Source organism: Branchiostoma belcheri, unplaced genomic scaffold, assembly GCF_001625305.1.
Source record: "Branchiostoma belcheri isolate BF01 breed outbred unplaced genomic scaffold, Haploidv18h27 scaffold80, whole genome shotgun sequence".
In the NCBI taxonomy this organism is placed as follows: Eukaryota; Metazoa; Chordata; class Leptocardii; order Amphioxiformes; family Branchiostomatidae; genus Branchiostoma; species Branchiostoma belcheri.
Window position 1 is genome coordinate 417719 of NW_017804465.1, and position 13604 is coordinate 431322.

The 13604-nt window shown below is 43.3% G+C and overlaps 2 protein-coding genes across 2 annotated transcripts in view; one reads left to right on the top strand and one right to left on the bottom strand.

The window, feature by feature from the left end:
• Positions 1-9: 9 nt before the first annotated feature.
• Positions 10-5638, top strand: LOC109486501 (Fanconi anemia group B protein-like). Its single transcript, XM_019790337.1, has 7 exons — positions 10-1136; positions 1395-1547; positions 2133-2267; positions 2604-2767; positions 2908-3344; positions 4786-5026; positions 5426-5638. Exons 1-7 carry the CDS (start codon positions 138-140, stop codon positions 5619-5621), a joined length of 2325 nt encoding a protein of 774 aa, XP_019645896.1. The 5' UTR covers positions 10-137; the 3' UTR covers positions 5622-5638.
• Positions 5639-7130: 1492 nt separating this feature from the next.
• Positions 7131-13604, bottom strand: part of LOC109486440 — a 13415-nt gene continuing 6941 nt past the window's right edge. Inside the window, exons 2-8 of the mRNA XM_019790271.1 lie at positions 10935-11057; positions 10447-10629; positions 9615-10215; positions 9061-9201; positions 8452-8606; positions 8115-8247; positions 7131-7693 (exon numbers count right to left, since the gene is read on the bottom strand). Coding sequence (XP_019645830.1) covers positions 7518-7693; positions 8115-8247; positions 8452-8606; positions 9061-9201; positions 9615-10215; positions 10447-10629; positions 10935-11057 — 1512 coding nt within the window. The 3' untranslated portion in view covers positions 7131-7517. The remainder of the gene's footprint in view (positions 7694-8114; positions 8248-8451; positions 8607-9060; positions 9202-9614; positions 10216-10446; positions 10630-10934; positions 11058-13604) is intronic.

The window sequence follows — 13604 nt, forward strand, 5'->3', positions numbered from 1 at the left end:
CACCCGGAAGTAGGCCCGTGCCGTGGCGGGAAACACAAGTCGATCAGCTGGCAGCCTGGTGCACAGGCCCTGCTTCTTTCAAAGGTTTTGACTGTTTTGCTGACGTAGTTCGTCCGATCTAGTCCATTTGCATCATCATGACTCCCCCAAGGCACCATCTAGTCTCCTACAAAGGACTTGTGGTCGAATTTCGCGAGGAAAATTCCCAGGGAGAGACTACAATCCAAGCTAGGGTTTTCAAAATGGACAAGACCTCTCACAAGTTCGTTCAAGTGTGCATGGTAAATAGTCCAGAACTTGGAAACTTGTACATCCTAACGGCTAAGTGTGTGACCGAGGAAAGCAGCGGGTCCGTCCTTCCGTGCGTTCTCTTCCGTAACTGCAAGGGGGACTCTGGGTCTCCTTGTGTGTTTCACACAGCATTTCTAATACTGGATGGAGAAGATGCAAGGTTCCTGAATGTTAGACGAATGTCAACATCACACAGCATGTGTCACAGCGATGTTTTGAAGACTTTCCAGCTCCTATCTGGACCGCAGCTCGCATATAGTTACCATGGAGATGTATACGTCACCCGTGACAAACAGAATAGTGGAACATTCCAACCTGTGAAGATCGCAACATCGACCTTTGACCCACTGTGGTGGGGAAAGCTGGGAAACACACTGGTTGCCATGGGAACAGAAGAGGACTCATCATCAGATCAACAGATGGACACAGGAGAGGAGGTCGTCGCCAACCTTGACCTTATCTGGGGTCACAAGTGGATGTACATTGCCATGGCAACTGAAGACGAAGACCTCAAGAAAAGGGACGGAAGCATCTTCGTTCCTCATCCCTACGCATGTGTGGCTAGGGCGGTGCACTTGTTAGAATACAGGCTGATCAAACAGACAATAGATGGGGATAATCCAGAGCAGGATGATGATGATGATGTCCACCAATCAAAATTGCTGTTAGCCACCAGTCAGGGTCAGCTGGCGGAGCTGGAGGATGGGGAGGTGAGGAGGATCTGTGAGCTGCCGTTCCAGGACCCGTGTGACGTGCGTGTGGCGTACGTCAGTGGAGGGGAGACGCTTGTACTTGTGACGTCAGCCACAGGAGGGGTGTGTGCAGTGTGGGGCAGCAACTTCAAGGTACAACTCTATGTAGCCCGTGAAATTCAAACAATTATAAACTGTTGATTGAATCACTGCATTGATGGATGAAAAAACTGTAACAACTAGGATGAAAAGGATGTATGATCCTTTTGGAGTTGATTCAGATCTTTTTTTGAAATCAGGAAAAACTGAAACAGGCGAATCCAAGAAATGGATTCAACTGGTGTGGCCTAAACAAACAGCCTTTTAGTTTTCAAAAGTGCATTAAGCTTTCTTATCCTTCTTTTGTTCCAGCCTGCAGGCCATTGGCCGGCTGCCCACACAGCCCTGACAGACTACTTCCTGTCCTGTGGGACCCAGCAGGTGCTGCTGTTATCTGGGAGGGGAGGAGACGTCTTTGAAGGTTTCCTCCTCACTGACCTGATGGGTTACAACATCACAGAACAGGTAAGCTTTTTGTCTTATAAAAAATACTGTAAAATGCATTTACTTTTGCAGTGATTTTATTTCGCCGTATCAGGGAATGGGAGGTTTTTGTGGTGTTAGAAGTTTACAGTTGAAACAATTTTCTACTAAAACGGAAATATAGATATGTATGATACTTAACTACCGGCACTTTTTTTACTTCTCACAGGAAGAGGAAGATGAGGAAGAGACAGATGTGTCTGGTACAGACAGGAACGTACCCATGCAGTCAGCTGTACAGGCCTTACAAGCCAGGCTATATGTAAGTCAGCTTTTAGGTCATTATTGCTAGTACGGCATGGTACAAATTATAGATTACCTTATGAAATGTCCAAGTCAGTTTTTAAACTGACTTGACTTAGAAGTATTTGTGCCATTTTTTATCCAATCCAAAGTGTAAATATGCTTTGAATCTTAGGAAAGTATATTTATTTGTTCATTTGCATGTATGGCGAAAAGATTTTGTAACTATTACTGATAAAGTAGTTGTGCTTTACAAGGCTATGTAAAGATTTGAACTTTCTCCCTCCAGAGCGAAGGTGATTTTTAATCTGTTTTGAATCCCAGGAGAGCCAGACATCTCTGGAAGATCTGCGGTCCCTGTCAGCCCAGAAGGACAGAGTGATTCGGCAGACGTGCACGGCTCTGAGAGCCATGGTCCTACAGACTGGCCGCATCACTCAGGCCACTCTACCAGATGATGTGAGCTCAGTCCCTTCTTGGTTATCCACACAATGTCCATTTTTTTCCTTTAGTTGCTATTATTTGTTCAAAATAGAGTATGCATTGATATTGATATTGATATGCATCTCAATTGCCCTGTGATGTTTATGTTTACCGTCGGAGAAGGAAATCATTGTTTTTGCTCCATTTCCTCCTCTTCCGTTCCAAACAAACTGGTTCTGTAGCAGCTTATGTGATGTTAGATTACATGTACATTATGTAGCAAGAGGCAGGACAGAGCTGGAGGGGCTGGTCACCATTGTTGCAAATGTTACATCTCTAGTCTGATTTCTTTCTTGTTCTTTTATATTGCAGCCCTCCCTTGTATGCCTGTATGACGGACAGAATGGTCGCACCAGTGGTGATCAATTGCCCCCCTCTCCATCCCTGCCGGGCCCCATTACAGTAGTGCAAGTCTGGCAGAGACTGGTCCTGGACCAATGGGTGGTCGGGTTAGAGATCAGCAACCAGTCAGACAGGTAGTGATCTTAACTTTTCTTTAGTCATTTTTATTTTGTTTGCATTTATTTATCAACGGTGGCCATGTGGTTTGGAATGTTGACTCGGAATCTGAAGGTTCTAGATTCGAATTGAATTTTCCTTTCTTCCTTTTTTCCAGGACTTTGCGAGATGTTCGCCTTGCCCTAGTTAGACATGACAGAGTTAAAACTGGTGTCATTAAGAGTTCAAGATGGGACACCACAGAATCCACATCCTCATGTAGAGTTGTTCCAAGAATCCCTCCCTCAGAAAAATCAGGCTCAGAAGCAACTCATGTCCAATCCAAGAAACTAAAACTTGACAGAGGTGTAGGAGATGCAACACAACTGAATACTACACTAGTCTGTGTGTCCCCCTTACCTAATTTTGGTGCCCAATCCTCTGTGCAATGCTCTTTAATCCTATCCTGGAGAGAAGGGGACAGTAAAGGTAAAGGCAGTGAGAAGGAGGCCAGCTGGAGAGATTTCTGTCTGGATGTTGGGCACGTGAAGCTGTCCAACGGAGACATTACCAGTGGCCTTCTGACTGTGTTGTCAATGGACAGAAGCAAAACTGGTAAGCTCATGCCTTTTCTTTACCTCTTGATTTTTATATTTCAGTCCATACCATGGTATGGATGAAATATATTGTGTTCCCTCATGTTTCTCCTCCTTCTCCTTCTCCTGCCAAACAGTCAAAGGGATTCAACTCAGCCATCATTCAGCCAAATGACTTGAAATTTGGCATGGAGGTAGAGTGGGCAAATACCCCCAGACGTTTTTTTCATTTTTTTGAAACATGCCTTTGAAAAATTTTTATGAAGGTTTTTTGGGGCATTTTTCGACAAAAAAGGGATTTTTGGATCCTGAGGCCTGGTATTACAACCAAATGATCTGAAATTCGGTATAAGGGTACCTTGAACGTGTGTCTACAGAATAGTAGTCACATATTTGGCATACACCACTTCCAAATGACTCATTTGGGGGACTTTAATGGCTATTTTCAGCAAAAAAAGGGCCAAAAGTGCTGTACCCGTTCCATGTTCTATCTAAAGAATGGCCGGTTCCATCCATGGAACACTTGTTCCATTGCGGGTTACCTGAGGTCACATTGCACCTAAGTGGTGCGTAATGACCCACAAATTCAATTTTATGTGCCTAAGACCTTCAAAATGTATCAAATCTCATCATTGTTAGTTTTTGCATACCTGTAATAAGATTAGTAAAGCTTTCGAGATTCAAAGTACTTGTTGTTGCATCTTTGTTCTCATATTCTATGGCAATCACTCGTGATCTTTATTTGCAATCAGATACAGATTCATGTACAGATACATAGTCATGCACAGATACAGATTCATGTACAGATATACAGATTTTCCGAGTATGATGACCGTGTCAGTCCCTACACCTGAGTGAGGGTTACATTTGACACGGTAGCCTTCGCGTGGATTTGTTTAAGGTGGATAACAGGTTGCGAATCTGAGACCCACACACTTGGGCATCCGTCTTCCCCAGCGGATCCATCGAGGGAGACGTGCTGGTTCCAGTTCGGGTGCTTGCAGCGAGCTGCCGGTGACTTGGTTACGCTCAAGTTCCGCCTTGACTACGCCAGCCCGCCTGGCGCTGCTCTCGTCCGTCTCATATAGCTACTATTTAATTCATTTATTTGAGAACCTTTGCCAGTTTTGCACTGGGGTAAGTTTGGAATAGTCCACTTTTGCGTGGGAGGGAGATGGACTGAAATATGCTGTATTTGCTCCCAAGCAAATGTCGGCCTTTCTAGTTATCAGTTTCTTCTTCTCCAAATACTTCTGAAATCTGTCACCATGGTAACTGGTGCTGGGTTACATTATGCAGAGCTGGAGGGGCTGGTCACCATATTCTACAGTAACTAAATGTAGTACAAAATGTAGTATGTGAATGTGTTTGAGTAAGAATAGATAGAGCAGTAGTTTGTCAGGCTAGACCATGAGTTTGCAAATGTTACCTTTCTAGTTTTTTCTACATTTTATTCACAGCTGACTTGCAGAAGGTAGACTTGCTGGCCCTTGATGCCGTGCAGTCAAAAACCAGGCTAAAGGTCAGATGTAGTCATGGCAACCTCAGACAGCTGCCTCAGATGTTGCAAAGCACCCTGGGATTCCAGGCTATCCCAGGAGCCTCTGGGCTGTTCTGTGAGCAGCAGGGACCTCTGCAGTATGTGAGAGTCACCTGTACTGTCCTCAACAGGGTGGAAGCTGATTTGTCTGTTTTTACAAGGTAGAGGGTACTTTTTGGAACCATGATACAAAGTGTTACCTTGAGCCTGACTACATCACACTTCTCGCAGCACTTCCACTTGTCATTAGCCAATGCCTCAAAAAAAAGAAGTTAAGCCCAATGTTCTAACCAGCATGCATCTTTCTGTCATGTGATGGAATTTTGCCACTCATGATGGACAATCCAAATCTTTAACAAAAAAATTGGCATGTAAAGATAAAGACAGTCATCAATAAATTAAGCTTAGTCTACCAGCATAATTTATCCCCTCAAAATGCAGGAAATGGCAGTTCAGAAGTTACATTGGCAACCATCGCAATTAAATGAGCCTTTCGGCTTGAGTTTGCTAAATATAATTGTTGTATGCTGTATTTTTGATCAAAATTTTTCTCTCTGCAGGGACCTGCCCCAGCTGTGTCTCCTGCTCCACTCTCTCTACAACATCCTCCCGCAGGGAACAAAAGTCCTGCCTGACCTACAAGACTTCAAGGTCAAGGAAGAAGTGGAAAAATATGTAACATCTGTGGACACTGAACTACCACATGTGGGAAGCAAGCTGAGAACCTTACTACAAGGGGAGGTAGAGCAAGAGTGAAGCTTTGGCAGTGTCAACCACAGGTGTCTACTAAAGTCCTCCTTAATCTACAAGACTTCAAAAGTTAAAGAGGTGGAAAAATACACAAAATCTGTGGACACTGAACTGCCACATGTTACTTAGTTACCTGCATATTTTATTAATTCAGGGTTTGTGGCATACATGTAATTTACATAGCATGAAGGTTTACATTGTGATTTCTTGTTGTGTACTGTATCAATGTCTTCAGGTTATATTGGCAAGTATTTAAAAATATTATATATATGGCAGTAGTTCTGTTGACAGTTACTTAGGTCTGGCAACTCTTCTACATTCAATGTTCTAGAAAAATAGTAACTCTACAATAAACTCTACAATAAATATATTTTCGTATAACAGAAGTCTTGCTCCTTACATGCATTGACAGAGAATTGCTCAAACATGCAAAAGATTGTTAATAGAACACTTTTAATTATTCTAAGTGCTCATAAATGTATTTACAAATCTATGTTATTTACAAAATTTATGTCATGACATGGCATGTTATTGGCTGGGAAGCTTTGCCTTACTTACAGTAGTTATACATGTATATAAATGGTATGATATTGTTGGCATTGTGAAATATGGACTTCTGTTCATCACCCGTATGTTTCAGTCTATGACTAACTTTTAGAAATGGCACTGTTTATATGTGTTACTTTCAGTTCCATGTCATGTTGTTGACTATGTTACAGTTCACTTGTGTCGGTACTTTCAGAATAAATTGTAGCGGTATATTTACAAATGTACCTTTAATTTGCCCCTCTGTTTCTACAAAGCATACATCTACATATTTGTGTCCTAGATACATGTATATATAACGTTAAACATACTATTATTACATGTAACATTGTTTGTAATTTCACTTTAATTGTCAGTTGTGCTTTTGTTTAGGCTTCTTTTTCCACATCCACTAGTTCTTTTCAGTATTACTAAAGGTGCTAGAATATCAGTACTAGTTCACCTCAATGAGCATACAGTTTGTCCACCAGCAAGTCTTCACATCAACATTCAGCACGTAGCCAAATGTGTCGTCAGTCCCCTTTCATGACAGTGTTCTTGTCTCACCCATATGACCAGCCGTTGTATCCAGAACAGTTCTTGTCCTTTATCCAGAACCATTCTCAGGCACGTGTCTGGATAGTCCACGCATATCCAGACCAGTGCCTGGTGCAAGCCTATGCTCTTGGATACGTACGTGGAGACGATCCAGAACCATGCCTGATCCTGACCCATTCAATCATAGAACTAGATAGGCACCACTCTATCTTGATATGAATGAAGCTGAACATGCCTTCTATGATGTTCTATCTTTCAAAGATCAACAGTCAGTCAGTGGCACACAGAGTCTTGTCGCAAAAGAAGATGACTCACAAGAACCCATAGACAACCTTGAAGGATCACCATATGGCAAGAAAATTTCCTGTACTTGTACATGTAAGACCTTCACCACCACAAGATCTTGCTAAGTTCTGTATCTGTATAGCCAGGTTTCAGCCACCCATGTTCAGAAGAGTCCTGCTTTTGAGACCTCTTGTCATTGCAGTGTCTTTAAGATGTTTGTAAAGTTCTGAGAACTTGCAGAGAAGACCTTGGCAAGCCCTGTGTTCAACAAGTCGTTGCTGAGTGTAAGATAAGAAGCCAGTGGAAAAAAATCCAGGATCTTCAGAGGCAGATGAGATTCCCAACCAGAAGTCCTATCTGCTGTTCGCAGGCTCCTACTTAAAGAGTCTTCCACTTTAAGAAGGCAATCCTTCAAAAGGAGATGAGATTCCCAACAGGACAGTCCTGCTTCTTGAAAGCTCCTCCCAAGGAGCTGTAAACATAACCTCCTTAAAGAGTCTTCAAGTGTGTTTCAAGATGTTTGCACACAGTCCTTCAGAAGCAGATGAGCCTGCCCAGTGTGTGGTAGCCCTGTTGACCAGGAGTGCCCGTGTCCCCAAACCTCAGCTGTGTGACAGGCAGGTGTCTCTTGTGCATCAACCAGCCCGAGTCCTCCTGCCAGCTGGCCAACCCAAGGTCACACTTACAGGCTCGTCCTCCGCCACAGGTGCCTGGAAAAGTTTGAAGTTAGGACCTGTGTTATTGACGGCCTTTCATCTATGTGGCTGTGCTGAAAAGACACACTGGTCTACAAGCTGATGGCATGGGGAAAGCTACAAAATACAGGATCTTCTGAGCCGCCTAGATGATTCGAGTGGCAGAGAAGAATTGGTACTCTGCATCTGATTTAATCAGGTATTACAGACAGTCAATCACTTCCTGAATTCCTCCATGTACCACCCACTTACTCCCACCTGTGCCTGCTAGGTCACCTTCAGCCTTAACCTCCTTGTCAAGTAACAAACAACCAACAACTCTTCTGACAACTGTGTCTGCTGGACAAGCATATACACAAACCCACTCAAAACAATACCTCCATTCCCTGAGGTATTAAAACAAAAATTCTTCAACTCTAATAATTTGTGTGGTTACCTGTTTGTCCACACGCACAGTTGCTGGTCCCAGGCTTTCCTCCTCCCCAGTAGTCCTTCCTCCGCCCGTCTGCTGACACCCACCATGCGAAGCTGGTACTGTCTCTGTGCAGGACTGAACTCAGGCATTCATACTGCGAAAATAATAAAACAAAATTTATTGTTTGTTTATTCATTCATAAAATACTCAAATCGACCACTTTTCATCCAGGTCATGAGTGAAGAGGTAAACAATATCATGACATTGTTCAGGAAGGTTGAAGTCTAAGTCTGGAAAAAGATGGTAAAAAAACAGCATGTACATGTATATTGAGACGGAAAACAACATCTCCGACTACCTTGATGAACTGCATGCATCTCTTGGACCTCCTGATGACAGCCCTGATCTGCTCCAGGGACGTCCAGTAGGTGACATTGCGTGAGTACGAGCCGGGGTCCCGGTAACCCTCCACAGCCGTGCGTGTTTCGGTGTCATGCCCGAATGACGACGCCACTGCCGGGGACAACATAACTATCAATGCGCGATATTTGTAAACCCCGAGAAGAGCATACCTACGTTATGACTCTCTTGCAGTTCATAAACACATGTTACTACCGCTAATTTCCGTCTCGTATACGGACGTTGCCATTTGAAACGGTTGATACCATAACGTAGAAGAACGGCAAAACTTCAAATGCCCTGTCAACACCCAGTGGGTTTTATTAGCTTATTGATCTGCATGGGTTCGGATATCGATCCTAGCTTGTGTTCTGTCTTCTTTCACTAATACTAGAATCTTTACTATCTTATTACGATGTTGTTGTGATACTGTTTGCATTTGCAATCGAAATGTTGCTTTTTATACATTTTAAATGTTTTTGACCCTCGAAAAAAGTTAAGATTAGTGATATGTCGTTTCATCAAATGGCAACGGCGGTAATGAAACGGAAATGCGCTCTGCCCCCACCTGCATCGCCGACGCGCTCACACTGCACGGGAGTCGGCGGCACCCCCTGTCCCGGCCCGTCAGGGTCTATGGCGTAAATGTCTCCCGATCTAAAACTTTCCCCCAAAGTCTCGGAAACTTCTGAACAACTTGCTGGCAGAGCTGAAAGAAAGAATGGATGAACTTTATTGCCCAACAATATTGTACAAGAAGGCGATACAACTACATGTATCGAACAACAATGCTACAAGACCAATCTGTTCTAGAACTACAAAATATTAAACAACAACTATTAAGCAACAATCAATACTACAAGCCTATCATCTAAAACTAAAAAAGATTATCAAACAACAATACTATTCTAGAACTACAAAATTTTATTGGTAACAGTATACGAGTTACATTATCGTCATGTGTGGGTAAGTTGAGACTATTGTCTCAGAATATATTGCTGCTGAAGCATATTGCTTATTCAAGTAGCTACTGGTGCAATGCGGCTTAGCTACAACCTACAGAAAACTCAAGTACTCAGCAAAAACGGCAAAATCAAAACGCCGATGATGGAGCTTGCTTACCATCACCGCAAGACTGACAGCCTTCTGATGACGTGTTCCACCCTGGCAAGTCCCTGCCATGCGGCGATGAAGCTTCTGATTCCCCGAGAACTCCCGACAGCCTCCGTTGTAAAAACTGTTGCGATCGTTCCAACTCCGAGTTCTGCAGTGTAAGTCTTTCCACCTCGTCCAGAATCTCGTCCTGGTCGCGGAGTTGTCCGTACAGTTGTTGAACTTCCTCCCGCAGCTCGCTGGCCGACATCCCCTCCAGTGTCAACAGGCGCTTTTCTCTGCTCTGCGGCGTGGCGTCCACCACACCGTCCTCACTGTCGGCGTCTTGGTCCTGTACGTCTCTGGGTCCTATGATGCGCGGTGTAGTCGGGCTCCGGTCACGGCCGTGTTTGGAGGGTTTCCTGCTCTTCCCCTCCCTCAGATCCTCCATCTCCTGTAGAATAGCCTGGTTCTGCTGCTGAAGCCGCTTGACCTCGTCCCAGAGCATGTTGCTGGGCCGGCTCTCCAGCGCCAGGACGCGCTGCTCCATGACGTGGTGCGTGCTCTGTAGGAACTCGTTCTGTCTGCGCAGCTGCTGGACCATCTCCTGTACACCCTGCTGGTCTAACACCTGCAGAAATCCAGGATATAATTTTCAGCGTTGTTTTTATTTCTACAAGCGGCTAGAGCGGCAGTTTCATTCGGAGGGAGGGCCTTGAATTTTTTGTGCGCGTGTATTCTGTTGTTTAAAATATGAAATCAAGCTTAAGGGTCACACAAATCCAACTTTGATCACTGTAAGCAATTGTATAGTGGGAAGGAGGCCTAATGGAGATCCTAACAAACAAACAAACAAACACACCTGTCCCGCCAGCGCCTGGTTCTGCTTCTGTAACCTCAGCACCTCCTCCCACAGGAGACTGGAGGGTTTCCCCTCCAGTAACATGACCCTGCCCTCCACATCATCAGCCTGTCGCGCCAGCCGCTCCAGTTCCCCCTGCATGTGTCGGACGGCGCCCTGTTGTTGCTCCACCGTCTCGGACACCTGTCGTTATATTACAATGATGTTGTACATTTCTGGAACCAGTTCAATATTTGGTAGAAAGGTAGCAAATGCATAATTTTTACCTTCACATGGTCTGACCTAATAAACTACTGCTCTGTTTATTCTTACTTAAACACATTCATATACGATTACATGGTGACCAGCCCCTCTGTCTCTCACCTTCCACTTGCTACATAATGTTATCCAACACCACATGGTGTCTGCTACAGCAATAGTTACTAGTACCATCGTCAAGGTCAGGTCATTGACCTTATTTTACAATTTAGAAAAGTCTTCTCGGTCACCTGTTGCAGCTCCTCGCGCGTGCGCAGATCGTGTCCTGAGCCGCACGTCCTGTCGTGAGACGGAGGCAGGACGAACGTGTAGGAACAGCGGCCGTCTCGGGTGAACCGACTGCGCATGTCCGCCTGGGGAGAAACAGATGAACGTCGAGTCTATGCACATTAATTTCAGAAAACTGTCATTTTATGACGTTAAGCCATGTTGATTTATTTAATTATATGGATGACATCCTCTGGGAACCACAAAACTGATGCGAGCGTGCGAATAAAAAAAGTTTGGCCGAAATTGCTTTTATCGTGAAATCTACGTGGTCATGAAGGATGAACAAATGACACAGAGTATGGTATCGCGAATAATCTACTCTTCAAATTCATTTCTTTACATTTTCGTCTTTTTTCGTTTGATTTTCGCATTCTACGACATTGGTATCGTTTTCCAATATTTATCTTTAACTTACGGTATATATGTATATATTTGCTTATTTTGCAACTGTTTTGTACGATTTTTGTACGGACGAAAATTCATTCATGTCATCCATATAATCAAATCAACATGGCCTTACCGATGATCTCTGCTTATTGAGCACTTTTCCAGTATTATTTCTGTACACTGAAGGAAAGGAAAGCATTCCACTCCAGAAACGTTGTTTACAATCATTTCACGGTCGATTAGCAGGAGGCGGGACAGTAATCCCTGCCCCACGGGGGGGGGGGGGCAGGATCCGGCTTGGACTAATTCATCGCGAGCAGCTACCGGACCACCGGGGGAATAGTCGCGTGGCTTTGGTTGTTCCTTTGAGCCTCTACTAGCTTTGTTTCGCAATATATACGCCCATCAGGTTATCACGGACATGATTGACGTTACGGTATTAATCTATCAAATGGTAAGACGCCAAATAAAACACACAGCGTGCAATAATATATAGCAAGCTGTGAGCAAGACAAAGCCATGTCACGTCTGCTTGAAGATTATCAAACTATCAACAGAGCTATCAAAACAAGTTGGACGCTGAACAAGTTTTTCTTCGAGGTTTAGACAGATCCACACTGCCCTTTGTCCGGTTAAAAAAAGGCTCGTGGTTCTGTGTTCAATTTTTAAAAAAAAGTTTGTTACATCCCAATTAAAATGGATATTGTGCTGGCACCAGGTCGTACCTTTGTGGAGAAACTCAGTATTTTAGAAAAGTGTAAACAGTCCCATCCGTAGAAAACCGGTTTGTGCTGAAGATATGGGGGCGACTGGGCACCTGATAAATTAGTCCCCATTAGCTCTGACAGCTCTCATACCCGTGAGGCCTAACAACTGGTGACTGGTGACACCGACCCGCAGATAGGCCGCATTTGCTGACCTTTTCACGATTGTTTTGATACCTTCTACGTCAGAGCTGTTAAAAAAGAAATGTTTGACATAACGTTAAACCTGAGAATATGTGTCCATTTAGCCAGTGCTCAAGGAACAAAATACAGTTACTGGATATTGAATTGCTTATCTCAAAACTAGTAGTCATATAGAAAAAAAAACAATTTGCAGAATCAGAAAGTAGCCATTTTATTAAGATGAATTAAGAGCTCAGCCCTAGAGGGTCTGCTTTTGACCATTATACCTGATGGCACCATAACATATGTCGTTGACCAGGGGGGGAAATGATACTATCCCATCATCCTTTGCAATACACATCCCACAACACGTGTCCCAGATGGCTGACTGTCAGCACCAGGCATATAGTCCTGTCATGTTTCCTTTAAAAGTGCAGCAATGGCAACAATTTGACCAGTAATTTTTGGTTCTTTGAATTGTCAAAGGACTCAAGTAGTGTATGAGGCTATCTGACTTTTGTAACTTATGTACAACTTCTTACATTGTGTCTTAAACATTTATGCAAACATTTGCTTCAAAAATGGTGCTCAAACTTCACCAAACTAAAGTGCTTTTCTACAAACTGTGTTGATTGGTGATATTATACATCTTGTGCATCAGAAAACCCCAAATGCACCAAAAAGCACCCATGGGAAACGGAAGAAAATTGCATTTGTTGATGATTATTACATAAATAATATCAAATATAATATTTTCTTCCGTTTCCCATGGGTGCTTTTTGGTGCATTTGGGGTTTTCTGTTAGCCCTGACAACATGCCAACGGCTATGGGTTAAGATTTATACATGTTACATGTAGATACATACATACATGACGTACATCCAAGTATTATATTGCCAGTCTACTAGTATCATTTTGTAGCAATATAGATATATATATTACTGCAAAATGATAGATCTACTAGTATACAGCTTATCGAGGCCAATTCGTTCAATACAAGGTGCTAGAGGCTATGGGTTAAGATTTATATTATACAGCTATATCTAAGTATTCTATCGTCAATCTATCACTTTGCAGCGATATAGGTTGCACAGGATCTCAGGATAGGTGTAGCTTATGGAAGCAGAGTTGTTCATGCAATACAACATGCCAACGGCTATGGGTTAAAATTTACATTATACATCTATATCTAAGTATTTTACCGTGCCAAGGGCTATGGGTTAAGATTGATATCACACATGTAGATCCAACTTGCGATTTAGTCATTCAGCTCTTTCCAGCAGTTTCAAATACTGGTACATGCTGAAATACCAATACATTTTGACAGAGCTGTGGGACTAGTTAACAATGATTGAT

What these genes read in the sequence shown, in the direction of transcription:
- LOC109486501 (XM_019790337.1), top strand. Translation starts at nt 138, where the DNA reads ATGACTCCCCCAAGGCACCATCTAGTCTCCTACAAAGGACTTGTGGTC. An exon ending in TGTGGGGCAGCAACTTCAAG is followed by an intron (nt 1,137 to 1,394) that starts GTACAACTCTAT and finishes CTTTTGTTCCAG; the next exon opens with CCTGCAGGCCATTGGCCGGC. An exon ending in ATCAGCAACCAGTCAGACAG is followed by an intron (nt 2,768 to 2,907) that starts GTAGTGATCTTA and finishes CCTTTTTTCCAG; the next exon opens with GACTTTGCGAGATGTTCGCC.